This window comes from Ascaphus truei, chromosome 4 (assembly GCF_040206685.1).
Source record: "Ascaphus truei isolate aAscTru1 chromosome 4, aAscTru1.hap1, whole genome shotgun sequence".
Classification (NCBI taxonomy): domain Eukaryota; kingdom Metazoa; phylum Chordata; class Amphibia; order Anura; family Ascaphidae; genus Ascaphus; species Ascaphus truei.
The window spans coordinates 131,745,561-131,759,900 of NC_134486.1; the positions used below are offsets into that span (position 1 = coordinate 131,745,561).

At 39.1% G+C, this 14,340-nt stretch overlaps 1 protein-coding gene across 8 annotated transcripts in view; it reads left to right on the forward strand.

The window, feature by feature from the left end:
- BIRC6 (baculoviral IAP repeat containing 6) overlaps positions 1-14,340 on the forward strand; it is a 240,383-nt gene that overhangs the window by 54,163 nt on the left and 171,880 nt on the right. For 6 of the 8 annotated variants that reach the window (XM_075596608.1, XM_075596614.1, XM_075596615.1 and 3 more), the window contains exons 15-23: positions 825-956; positions 5,653-5,831; positions 6,477-6,604; positions 6,887-7,048; positions 7,757-7,888; positions 8,189-8,286; positions 8,504-8,651; positions 10,523-10,656; positions 13,532-13,678. In XM_075596608.1, coding sequence (XP_075452723.1) covers positions 825-956; positions 5,653-5,831; positions 6,477-6,604; positions 6,887-7,048; positions 7,757-7,888; positions 8,189-8,286; positions 8,504-8,651; positions 10,523-10,656; positions 13,532-13,678 — 1,260 coding nt within the window. The remainder of the gene's footprint in view (positions 1-824; positions 957-5,652; positions 5,832-6,476; positions 6,605-6,886; positions 7,049-7,756; positions 7,889-8,188; positions 8,287-8,503; positions 8,652-10,522; positions 10,657-13,531; positions 13,679-14,340) is intronic. The other 2 variants (XM_075596609.1, XM_075596611.1) reach the window with 1 other exon arrangement.

Below are 14,340 nucleotides of genomic sequence, written 5' to 3' on the forward strand. Positions count from 1 at the left end.
AGACATTTTGCGCAGACAGGTCCCTGCCCTGTTACAATCTGTTTTTGGTGCCTGAGCTACAGGAGATAAAGTGACTTGCTCAAGGTCACAAGGAGGAATTGCTGAGTAACACCGGGAATTGAACCAGGTTCCACTGCTTCAAACTCAGTGCCAGTCAGTGTCTTTACTCACTGAGCCACTCCTCAGTATTTTAGGTGTTTGCTTTTAGACCGCTATTTCTACTTGCACCTACAGCGTGACGTTTTGAACTCCGACAATGCAGGGACATATTGGCTGAGACAGTGTGGGTTTGTTGCGATTATAACATTGGGCTTCAAATAATTTATTGCAATGAGCCTGCCTTCTGGTATGGAAAAGTTTTGCACAGCTGGTGTTTTTTAAAATATATATATTTTTTAAATGCTACTTTAGGTCACATGTGGCATCATTATAGAGTTTGTATTCTGTTTCAATAGTTTCCCCGTCTTGATGTCAATCTTCCTTTTGTGTTACAGCCACATTCTTTCTCAGGAATATGCATTCATTGTCATTCCTCTTCACTTATATTTTCAGCTACTTGAAGAATAGAAGTATTTTAGACAAAGCTAGACATTCAGAGCTAAGCAGAAGTGATCATTGCAAGTTTGTGTACTTGTAATAAGTATAACCAGTGCTGTAAACTTCACATTGAAAGAAAACCGTTCTCATTGCTCTTCTACGGAATAATTTTTCTTCGAGTACCTTATTTTTGGAATTAACTTTTTAAAAGCCATTTATGTTATGCTGAAATGTTTTTATGATGATTGGTTTGGTCAGGTTAAGAATACTAGTTTCGTTCATTTTAGGCCCTCGATTATGTTCGTTTCTAGAAGATCACAAGGAAGATATTTTATGTGGTCCTGTTTGGTTGGCAAGTGGCCTTGATCTTTCTGGACATGCTGGGATGCTGACGTTAACTAGTCCAAAACTTGTAAAAGGTAAGTTTGTCACATCTCTTGTTAGCATACAGTATTCAGGCTTAGATAGGAACACATTTTAAAGCTGTGTAACACAGAGACTGCTACTTTAAGTTGAAATAAATGGGGTGCTGAAGTTTTCAATGAGGCGTGTTTCATTTTGTGTAACCACTGTTATCTGATAGGATTGTTTTTTAAGTACGTCAGCTCACAATATGTAATGTAGAGGTATTGGACACCAGAGATGTGCACATTAAAAAGTCAATCCAAGCAGTTAAAACTAAAAAGGATTTAAAAAAAAATATATGCTGCATTTTATTACCTTATTGAAAACAAATTACCTAAGATGCCGATCGATTGGTTCTCCCGTGATCGATCAGCAAAGTTCTGCTTCCCAGGTTCACTAAATGGCCGACGTTCAGTTTCAATCAATCCTTAGGTGTAACTCATCAGCTACAAAGTATTCTTAGATTACTAAAGTTACATAATCTATTGTTACAGTTTGCAGCTCAAACTGCTGAGAGTATTGGCAACAATTAACCACAAATAGGAAAGTGTTGCAAAGATCTTGCGCTGCTGGGGACATGTGCAAAAACTGGCTACATTAAAACGCATTACAAATGGCATTAAGAGTTGAATTTTAAAAAGGTAGTAAGTACAGTATTATCTAATACAGGGCAGCACAATCGTTTCCCCCTTGCGCCCCCTGCTGGCTTTCCCTCTCTCCTTGCGACCCCCCCCCCCCCCCTGCTTACCTTGACTAAGACATTCTGGCGGCATGACGTCACATTGCCATGGCAACGCGACATCACATGACCCCGCAGCATCATTTGACACCGCGTTGCCATGGCGATGCGTCAACAGTACCCATCTGAATCAAGGTAAGGAGAGGCCTTGCAGCTCCCCCGGCATTAATTTAAATGCCTTCGGGAAGCGCGCGGGGCCTCTGTAAACCCTGTAAAAAAAAATCTAGCACGAATGTCCTACCCGTAGAGCAAATTTATAGCCCAGTATCGTCAAAATGTTGGTGATTTTATTGTTTTCGAATAGTCTTTCATGATTTGGTGAGTTTTGTAGTGTTATGAAAAATTCAAGGACATTTATTTTACCGTGTAAACAATTCGACAGCATTAGAATAATTTTTTTTGTCGTTTAGAAAACCTTTCAAAGGAACATTTCACAAACTGATCTGTGACAAATTTGCACATCATAGAGAAAGCAAATACGACAAGTGAGAAGCACTCACCTCTCCGATATACTAGAGGTTTTAATGAAAAATTAATGTGGCTGCCCTCTCTTGGGACCTTTTTCAAGGACAGAAAGCTTTTATTCACAAAGTTGGTAAATCATACCAGTACTTAAAAAAAAAAAAAAAAAAAAGGTTTACAAATAGCATTCAGGATATGAAAATTGGACATGTACACTTATTTTAATTGAGGAATGGTGAATAGATACAGATACAAAACACAAACTTTAAATGAATTGATAAGTTAATAAAGCAGTGCACATCACTTATGGTATTCCCTGTACTCGCACTCTGCCTATGTTATGGAGGTAAGATATTTTTAGGCAGGGTACACCTCCGTTAAAAAGATAGAGGCATGCACCCCCTAGCGATGCTAGCCAGGAGAATGTCCATGTAATGAATATGCAATATGTAGCACATGAAGCTTCGTCCTTCCAATAAAACAGCTTAATTAGCCCAGAAATCCATGTTCCACAATGTCTGTGATAAGCATGTAAACCACTCTATAAGTCTCTTGTGAACCACTATCTGCAAACACCCAATAGCCTTGTTAGTCGGGTATGTCTAATATGGGTGTATGTGGCAAACTTGAAGTTTGATTTGTAGTCGATGTCAAACACAGATAAGTAACATATTGTGAAAAAGTTACTCACTCGTGACCATGTGGAGATCCGGGCGCTGTCGGCGTGCTCCTACCGAATGGATTCAGCATACAGGAAGGTTGTGAGAGGTGGTGCAGCTGCCTTGGAAGGAGATGTATGAACCAGAACTGAAAAACTTCTTGGTACAAAAATGTATTGTTGGCACATTAAAAACAGTAAGAGAACACGCTTTACTCTTTGATAAAGCGTGGGTGACCACGCGAAACGCGTAAGAGTGTTCTCACTGTTTTTAATGTGCCAACAATACATTTTTGTACCAAGATGTTTTGCAGTTCTGGTTCATACATCTCCTTCCAAGGCAGCTGCACTGCCTCTCACAACCTTCCTGTATACACCTCCATTAAGAAACGTTAAACTTAATGTTTTATTATATGGAAATAACTCTGCGCAGTATAACTAACTCATGTGTGAGCAGTTTATGATTCTATCAGCTCACATCTGCGTATTTGAAAATCTGATCGCTAGGGGTGCATGCATAGTGGCTAGAAGGAGATTTGTGTCATTAAGTACAGAGCCTATCTCCCCACGCATGCACAATAGCGCTATTGGGTCAGCTTAGTGTGCTAATAGGCGTTGGCCATTATACACATACAGGCAGTGGCTACTGGCTGTCCCCTGAGGTAACTGCAACACTAATTATGTGGGTTTATGGTACATGTGTTGTCTGATGTTCGTATTTGATCCTGCATGCGCAATGGCGGACTGTTTATAGCGTCTCCATAGAGACGGCAGGGTATAAATAAGCTCCGCTCCCCCTCCATTGCAAAATTGTCCCTGACGAAGCTCCGTAGCTGGAGGGAAACGTGCGTTGGGCACGTAATGTCATCAGTCTCCGTTATGGAGCTGTTTTAATAGTGTCTCTGTCAGTTGATCAGTGTTATAGCCTCTATATACCATTAGGCTTGTGTATATGTGTATTCTAACAGTGAGGGAAGTGTATCTGCTCTCCACTTAGCAATATTGAAGGTTCACATCGTGCCCCCTGATGCACTTGTTTTGCTAACACACTACATGTGCATTTATGCTGTGCAAGGGGTGCTAAAGGCGTTTCGTTTTGTTGTGGATTATAGTGTTACCTGTGGCTGCATTTAATTTATTTTATATATGCATTTATTATTCATTTAAGTGCAGTGTGGGTAGTACTGATTAGTATCAATGGGATACCTATGTGTCTATTAGTAACTCCATTTAGCACCCTGTTACTATACCAAGTACTACTTGGTGCTGATCTAATAATCAAGTGACGTCACTCCCACTAATTCATCTCCACTGTTAACACTATCAATATACCATCTGTGCTATTCACTGATCTGTTGGGTTTTCCACCCTGGCTGATTGCACCATTCAGTCCCCATCACCCTACCACTATTATTGAGTAGGAGTGTTTATATATGAGAGGAGACTCTGGTGCATTTGTTATTTGATTTAATTTCTTTTAAACACCGTTACATACACACTTGGTTATATATGTTTTAAGTAATAAAATAAAGGTTGTATCTTAACTAGTGGTGTGCATTTAAGTGAATTTTCTTCGGGGTACAATCACTTTGTACTCTTAATTTTACTGATATATATGTGTGTATGTGTGTGTGTGTCTATGTATATGTATGTATATATATATATATATATATATATATATATATATATATATATATATATATATATATATATATATATATATATATATATATATATATATATATATATATATATATATATATATATATATATATATATATATATATATATATATATATATATACAGTGGTTGACAAATCCCAAAAAATCTACTCGCCACACAAAAAAATCTACTCGCAACCTAGTACCAAACGTGTGCTGCTTGGGCCAATATTTACTCGCCCGGGGGCTAAATCCACTCGCCCGGGGCGAGCAAATGTATAGGTTTGTCGAACACTGTATATATATATATATGTATGTGTGTATGTATATGTGTATATATATATGTATATGTATGCTAAATATATATGCTAAATTTCTGTAAAATTGGCTAAATCGTACCGAGCGATAGACGCGTTCTGTGTCTCGCCAACTTTCACTGTTTGTGATTTATGGCTCAACCTGTGACATTCAACATTTGGTGAAGAGGAGCAAGTTCGAATTACATTTTTTAGTTCCTATGTTTTTACTTGGTTTGAAGTGGGAGTCCTCCTGAGCCACACTTGTCCGCTCTGGGGAATCCCTAGTTCCCGAGAGAATTACCGGGGAAGTTACCTAGTTTAAATATCCCTTGGGAAACAAAATGGCTACCAAATCTCAGGCCAACATCAAATGTGCACCATTAGTTGTGGCTTCCTATTGGATGGCTATTTTAATCCCCTCAAGCATGAAGTAATACCGGTAACTTCATCAGCAAGTATCTAGGGAAATGGAAGCGGCGAGTGGGTTTGTCCCTTTTCCTAAAGGTTTCTAAAGAACCTGCTGGTTACGATCCTGTAAAACTTAAAAAAATAATGAAGATTAGTTAGGGTGGATTACTCTTTTAGGTAACATTTTCATTTGAGATTAAGGTTCTTTAGCAGAATACATCACCAGTATTCGAAGTATCAATACTGCTAGACACTTTTTAGTTACTTTGTACCTTCCTGGCATCTAACCCGGAGTTGAAAGTTTTGTGAAATTCTATTATTGTTTATGATGGCTGGAACTATCTGTACCTTAAAATTACACAATTGCAACATGGAGACTATGCTACTTAATTTTTTTATTTATTTTTTTGTATGCCCTGTTTTTCTCGATACCACTTTTGTCATTTAATTGTGTTTTTTTTTTTGTTTTTTTTTTTTACCAGGTATGGCAGGTGGAAAATATCGCTCCTTTTTAATTCACGTCAAGGCAGTAAATGACAGAGGAGCAGATGATCTGTGCAATGGTGGAACCAGGCCGGTTGTAAGAATACCTTCCTTGAAACCCCAGTGTGTGAAAGGACATTCCCTTGCCTCACTGCTGGCAAAAGTTGTTCCAGGCAAGGTACGGGACAATGACATTCTATACCTTTTTTAATGGAGAGATACCACTTGTGTTTTTTTTTTTTTTAATTTTAACTTTTAAACTAGGAATGAAGCAGGGGATCTCTAGTGCAAAACCACGTTGATTTTAGCTCCGGGGACTCCCTGCTTCCCTAAGATACATATCTTGGAAGGAGCCCCTGTTAGATGCTCCAGCTAGGCTTCCAATATGGCAGTTTAAAGGTCCTGAGTCACGTGGGCCAATAGGATGCCACGACTTCATCCGTTGCGGCGTCCTATTGGCCCGTCTGACTTGGGAGTTTTAAAAAGCACAGAGATACCGACATTACATTTTCAGGTATGTATCTCTGGGAGCAGGGGGTACTTCGAGCTGATATTAATGCGGGTCAGCTCTGGAGACCCCCTGCTTCATACCTAAGGGGTTTATTTTTTGTCCTTTTTATATAAAAGAATTAGACCAGCGCAAGATTTTTCCTTGAATGTCACATTTTTATTTTTTAGATGCACATGATTTTATGATGTATTGATTTCACCATGTAATTGTGTAATAAGGTGTTGAGTTGATGGTTATATCAAAAGTTGGAGTTCGCATATTCTTTCTGTTTGTGTTGGCTGCTGATGTCTTCATTTAATTGCTGTCTTATAGGATAAATCGACAACTAAAATTGACGCCAGCAACTCCTCACGAAAGGCTGATCTCAGGGGATGTGACTTACTTCAAGAGGTCTCCGTCACAATTCGGCGATTTAAGAAAACGTGTATTCCCAAGGAAAGGTTAGTCAGAGTTTCTGTAGGGTTTAACATCTGAACACAGTAAGTTTGTGTGTCAGTTCGACAGTGTGAGAAACAAATATTTTTTTTAAGCCTTAAAAAACCTAAATCCATGCCCCAGCAATGCTAGAGGATAAAAATACGACTACCATGAACCATGTTGTTTTTTTTTTTTTAATTACTTTTTTTACTGTATTGTTTTGCGTGTATGTATAACTCTGATTATTTTTTTTTTTGTGGTGATGCTTCACGAATACTAAATCCTTTGTTCCCGCCTCCTTTTAGAGTTCAGCGATGTGCCATGTTGCAGTTTTCCGAGTTTCACGAGAAGCTTCTTAACACACTGTGTAAAGAGATAGATGATGGCCTGGCCACAGAGCATGCACAGAGCCTGGTGCTAGACATCCTCTGCTGGCTGGCTGGTGTACATTCCAACGGACCTGCCAGGTACGATGCTTTCAACACATCACACGCCAACAGTTTATTGCAGCAGTACATATTTCCACAGTGATTACATCTATAGGCAGATTATGACACACGAAAATATAACCAGTTGAAATCTGTTGCCCCTAAGGCAAGTATTTCCATATTCCCTGTTCTTTACATGTCCCTCCCTGGGCTGTCATCTTGTCATAATCACGCCTGCACTTTCTGTTCTTTTCTCTATATACACATCTTTCAAAGAAGTATTCACATTCTGGTGAAGATCTTGGATTAGGGTTTCCTCCATTTTCTGCACCCACTAATGCAGCCCTGGACACCTCTTGTCAGTTCACAGGGAAATGTTTAGAGATTGTTGCATAGAATTGGCTGAGGTTTAGGGGCACACTTTCAGTGATGCTTTATAGTTATTTCTGTCAGTGTTTTATTCAGTGGCAGGGAATATAAGAATAAACTGCATTATTCAATATGCAGTATAGTGCAGGGGTGGCCAACTCCAGTCCCCAAGGGCCACCAAAACGTCAGGTTTTCAGGATATCCCTGCATCAATCTGATTGAGCCACCTGTGCTGAAGCAGGGATATCCTGAAAACCTGATATGTTGGTGGCCCTTGGGGATTGGAGTTGGCCACCCCTGCAATATACTGTAGCATGTGAATTCTGCATAACAAGTTGAAAAAGAAAATCCATCCTAATTACTGTTTTTGTTTTCTAGCTTGCGGGAAGGAAAGGAAAGCTTGCTTTCTAAAACCAGAAAGTGTCTATCTGATATCATACGTACATGTTTCTTTGAGGCAGGACGAAGTATAGCCCATAAGTGTGCCCGTTTTTTGGCACTTTGTATAAGGTTCGTATATTCACCGTGTTATTGGTTTTGTTCTTAGTTTTATTTAATTGTGCTACCAATGGGACGGGGGGAGGGAAGGGGTAATTGAATAGTACAGAATACTGAACACTGTTTTTCCTACCTGGATAGATGTTGACATTGAAAATCTGATTTTTGTATGAATTTGTTATTAGGCATGCCTGGAATATTATGATTAATGTTTAATCAAATTTATAGATCTAATCTTCATGTGAATAGAGACTGTTAAGTGTTTAGTTTTTATGGTTCTAAAGGCATGTTTCTTCTTACCCTTCTTCTAAGTAATGGAAAGTGTGATCCGAGTCAACAAGGCTTTGGCTATGTTCTTTTGAAGGCTTTGATGGAAAACATGACCTACTTGCCTTCAGCTGCAACTGGAGGTATGCGCAATATTCATCTTTCAATATATTCAGCGAGTCTTTTCTAATTCCACTCCCTACTTTCTGCCTAAATATTTGACTCTTCTTTGAGTGTTGTCGTCTTTAAACCATCTGCTCCTCAGCATTATTGTTCTTGTATTTTCCCTAAGAATTTTGGCATTTTACAGACCTGTTTGTGCTATTTCTCCTTCATTGGTATGTGTTCCTTGAATTGCAGGGTCTGTCTACTGGTATTTTGTTTTGTTGAACTATGTTAAAGATGAAGATTTGGCTGGCTGTAGCACGGCCTGTGCTTCTCTCCTCACTGCGGTGTCCAGACAGTTACAGGACAGGCTCACACCCATGGAGGCTTTGCTTCAAACAAGGTAACCAGTGCAGTCCCTATTCTTGGTTATAGGAAGATCTTGTTTTTACCAAAACGTTTAGTAGCCTTTCTAAAAGAAATCTCAACAGTATTTCTATATCTTTCTGTATTATGGCACATCTGGTAAATTTGAGTCATGTTTCAGTATAGAAAAAAAAATGACTTTCCTCCATTTTAAAATATTTTGTTCCTTAAAAAAAATAATTTGTGGAACAAGTTTGTAATCCAGAACAAAAATGATTAAAAACCGTGATGCATGCCCGTCACTCAGCAGGGTACTTCCTTAATCACGATTTTAGTAATCCCTAAGTTTTACCATGTGATTGTGTGTATCTCACTTATGACCTTGTCTTTCGGGATGTTTTTGATTGGTGTGACTGTGTGGCTTTCTTTTCTTGGCTTACATTGTTTTGTCCTAATTGAAATGGGTCTTGTTAAGAAGTTACATGCATGTGATTGCAATTTCCAGATAAAATCTCTTCTGTTGATGGGTGATTGTAACAATACCACCATTTTAGCTATTCCGAATCTGTGAAAATATCAGGGCTGTAGGCTGTTAGTGCTGCCCCACACTTTCTTGGCCTACAATAATTACCATTGGGGATCTTCAAGGTTACCTTCTGTTTGTAAATGCTTCAAGCAGGAGTGGGGTGCCCTTTTTGACTGGTTGCACGTGTAATGTGTGTGGATAGCCCTGCTACACAACCACTGATCATACTGTTCATTTACTTATTGCATACTTAAAAAGTGACGTTTGTCCTTTCCAGAGCTGACAGCCATGTGAAAGAGTGGTCATCTTCTAAAAGCTTTTACTGTAACTTCTTATTTACAAATGTATTTAGCTAGTGATAGAAACATTTTGGTGACCTCTGTCACTTCTGTTGATGATGATCTTCAAATACGCCACCTTTTTAGTGAAGTCCTTCCTCACATTTCCCGAGTCTGCCACCCTTCAGCTTCAGAAGTCACTTCTTGCTCTGAAATTTGCTTCCTTCAATTTTGTTGAGACTCTATGTAGTTTAATGTTTCAGGCATCTATCTCTAACCTGTACAGTTTAAGACCCCTTTATCTTGATACATTTATGCTGTGGACAATGGATCATTTTAGCAGCCTGTCTTTGCACAATCTCTGATTTATGAATGCACTTCTGCAGATATGATCTCCAGAACTGAACACCTTCTTGTAGGAAAGGTCTTGGCAATGATGTACTGTATAAAGTGGCATAACCGCATCCTGCAGGCTTTCCCCATTGCGTTGTTACATTGCCTATTTTTGATTTAGTTGAAATTATGAATCCCAAGTGCCTTTCCCTCATAGTAGTTGACAGTGCCATTAATATTCTCTTCTTGACCCATTCCTCTAGTCCACCTAAATTATTAATCATATTGTTTACTCCCATCCCCTTGAGTGTCAACCCTGTTGATCTTTGTGTCCTCTGCAAAAATACATTCTTTCTTTTGTAGATAATGTATAACGTCACTTTTAAAGATACTAAAAAGCATCCTGGGATCCCATTTTCGTGACACTGTGCCTTCTAATTAATTATAGAAACCCACCCCTCCTTTTCAACTATAGTAGTTGCTTCTGTGGTGCAGTTTTGCACTGCCAGTTCAGTATAGGAGTTTTGCAGTGGCACGGATTGTGGGATATGCCTGCTATTTGCAACCATTCCCATTCTGGATCAGTCCAGACTGTCCCCCTCCTTGGAGACCCCTGAGACAGATGCTTCTCACAACAGAGAGAAGTGCCTACAGATGGGACAGGAACATCCAGAATGTCTCTGGGAAAACCACCACCTTCAATCTGAAGAAAATCTGAGCAACTCTGTATTCATTTAGTAAAGATGGATTCCCCTACTTCTCTTTTCACAGATATGGGCTGTACAGTTCTCCCTTCGATCCTGTACTCTTTGATTTGGAAGTGAGCGGCTCTTCGTGTAAAAATTTATATAACAGTAGCTCAAGTGTACAGTCTGATGAAATTGACCTATCGGATGTCCTTTTAGGTGAGTAGCACATATGTGTTCATTTTCTTTTCGGAGCAAGACTGCTTTATAGTGGTATGCAGACTGCAGGAGTTAAGTTCAGGATATTGAACTTGATGTCCAAGTGTCATACTCAATTGCCTAACTCAATTTACAGATATGTAAATATTACAGAATATAAAAGCTATTTGAATGCTCAGTACAGAAATATGCCAGTTTAATGTGCTATAACAATGATTGTCACGTACGAGTGTGTGTGTGAGTGTGTGAGTGTGTGAGTGTGTGAGTGTGTGAGTGTGTGAGTGTGTGAGTGTGAGAGTGTGAGAGTGTGAGAGTGTGAGAGTGTGAGAGTGTGAGAGTGTGAGAGTGTGAGAGTGTGAGAGTGTGAGAGTGTGAGAGTGTGAGAGTGTGAGAGTGTGAGAGTGTGAGAGTGTGAGAGTGTGAGAGTGTGAGAGTGTGAGAGTGTGAGAGTGTGAGAGTGTGAGAGTGTGAGAGTGTGAGAGTGTGAGAGTGTGAGAGTGTGAGAGTGTGAGAGTGTGAGAGTGTGAGAGTGAGAGTGAGAGTGTGTGTGTGTGTGTGTGAGAGTGTGTGTGTGTGTGAGAGAGAGTGTGTGTGTGTGTGAGAGAGAGTGTGTGTGTGTGTGTGAGAGAGTGTGTGTGTGTGTGAGAGTGTGTGTGTGTGTTAAAAAAATTTCAGCGGTAGCAAGCATAAAGGTTCACTCACACACTCGGCGATGAACTGCCATGGGTGCACAAGCGTCTCAACCGAGATGAGGCAGGGTATACATAGTGAAAAAAAGAAGCGGAACTTGAGTTGACTTTGCAAAAGTTGTATTAAGATGTAGTGAAGACAAGGTTTGACATTTCGGTCCCTACAGTCCTCCAGTGGTCCCTCACATCCATGCAACGCAGTAGAAATGAGCGCACACCCCAAACCGTCACACTACACCCCAATTATGCTTCCATCATCAGGATTAATGCAAGGGCTTACACCTCAGGAGTCATCGATCTCCCTTATACTAGAAACATATGTAATTAAAACATAACCCCAATTTAGCTAAATGTTTCGGAAAATGCGGTCAATCTCTTAAAAAAAAGTACTAGGTTAAATTAGCTCAGATATGGCTTATTATATTTTAGATTTTAATATTACTACAGGCATACAGTGCTTATTACAGAAAAAAAGATACAAAAACAGTATCTAGGTGCAGACAGTTTACAAAATAAAAAGGACTGAAACAGACAACCTAATACATTACCAGCAGATATTAGATCCTTCGAGGCCATGAAATATGAAAAAAAAACATGTGTTCTTAGGCATTGGTCCGACCTGAATCGTTGTATTTTTCACTGCTCTCTAATAAATGGAAGAGACTGCACTAAGAAATCAGTGAGTAGAGTCCTACTTTGGTATCTCACTTGGAAAACTCTGCATTGTTTTTTCAGTCTGTCTTGTGCTGGCTGCACAGTTTTTTTTTTATTATTTCCCCCACTTACTGTAATTTGTTTTTCTCAACATATATTGATATCGGGCATAACTCACCTGAGTGAATTCTTTCTCGGGGTTCAGAACGAACACTTTTACTCCTAAGTCTTGCATCTGTGGCAGACCAGATGCATGAGTCGGCCTTTGTGGGTGTGTCTTATCTCCCATTCATAACACTCTTTCCTGTGACACTACAGACTGGCTTCTCTGATAAAGGGGAATTGTTTAATTTCAATGCAGTCTGCGAGTATAAAATAGCCCATAACACTCTACCTGTAACCAGAGATGTCTGATAAATAAATAGATTTCACCGGTGACCATTTCTCTTTTAATCTTGAGAGGGAACTAATTATCTGATATTTGCGGTGGATATCTTCGCACATCTTACATCAGGACCATTGTGTACTTTTGCTATTTTCTGAGTTATACCTGATATTCTTGTGTTGCACCAGACATGAATTATCTTACATAATGTGACTAATGATAGCGAATAGCATGTCTCCTCTGTTACCTCCTGGGATCTGCTGGTCGGGTAATGTCCAGGAGTTTACGACGTTCTTTGAAGCTTGCCCTGGCGGGTAGAATAAGATCTGGTTATCTCAACTGTCCTGTCATTTTAATGTTAGCATGGCTTTCCTTAATGGCTTTACCACTCAAGTCATGGACCCATGACACTACATATTACCCCGCAATAAACAGAAACTTTATTTTAACAAGAAAGTTAACCCCTTGGTTGCTGGCCGGCTCACCTACTTTAATCCTGGCATGGCTTTATCGTGACAATATTTCACAATTTAATAACATCTCTTTAGCTATGAATCAGAATGAGTTGGGTTACATAACCTTGTGCCACCAAAATGAGACATCGGTTTTATTTAACAGCGTGGTTGCCTATTTAATTAAAGATGGAGATGCATCTTTTATTTTTAAAATGTTCTGGACAAAGATGCCTATTGTTTTGTTACAAGGGATTGAACTAGTCATTAAGGATATTTGTGCTGGTACATGCTTTGTAGTTGGTTTTTCTTCAAGTCTAAACTACACTGTAAATAGATGATGCCATATTTCATGTGTCCTTGATTAAATGAGTTCTTGGGGAAATCAGTTTATACTTAGAGCTACAGTATGTTTCTCAGCCCTCTCCTCATGCAACCAAAACCATGCCAGCTTTTTAAAAATCTATTACACATGTGAACATACTTTATATTTAGACTGTTGTACGGTCTGTTATTCTCAATACCTGGCCCGCCTAGGGGGCCCGAGTAGAGGATTGAGAAACATGGAGGTTAGAGGATTGCAAAGATTGTAGAAAAAGTTTTTTTCAAAGCGACTGTAGTGGTACTTTCACTTCTAGCCAGGAAGATGTTTTTTTGTTACATCCGAGTATATAAAAATCATTTGCTTCTTGCAGGCAGTGGAAAAGTGAACAGCTGTGCAGCAGCTGAGGGAAGCTTCACCTCTCTCACAGGGCTGCTGGAAGTCGAGCCTTTGCACTTTACTTGCGTTTCCACCAGTGATGGGACCAGAATAGAGAGGGATGATGCAAGTACGTTCACTGGTATATACACTTTTTTTCCCCCTTCTATTCATTAAACAAAATGTGCTATTAGGTGGGCTGTTTGCAGGAATGTGTAATATGAAAATTATTGCATTTACAGTAGTCAATCTAAATAACTTCCATAGTAATGCATTTCTTATCTGCTTATAATCACATCATTTAAATGTTACGAGGTCACACACTAGTTTTTTTAAATTTATTTATTTTTTAAACACTGCTAATTTATGCAAGTTGCAGCTGCAATAAAGTTGGCGCACTCACGCTTGTAACATTTTACCTACAGTTTTTAACATTTAATTTATTACATGATTTTATAGCTCCTATCTATCTATCTATCTATCTATCTATCTATCTATCTATCTATCTATCTATCTATCTATCACATCTAACGTTATGTAGAATGGTTTCTTTGGGACACTTGTAATGCGGAATGCTGCTGCATTGTCCAAGGCTGCATTTTATAAAGCACAGAGGGTAATACACCTCTAAAGTGCTCTTTGGAAGTGATCATTACAGACCCTTCAAAAACAGTGATGCACATCCTCTGTAGTGTTATTATTTAGTTGAGGTCCTTTTGCATTTCACCATCAAAATATAGTTAATGATAGATGATACTGTGCCTGTTATTGTTGTGAATATCCTCTCGACAAGAGCACCTTATC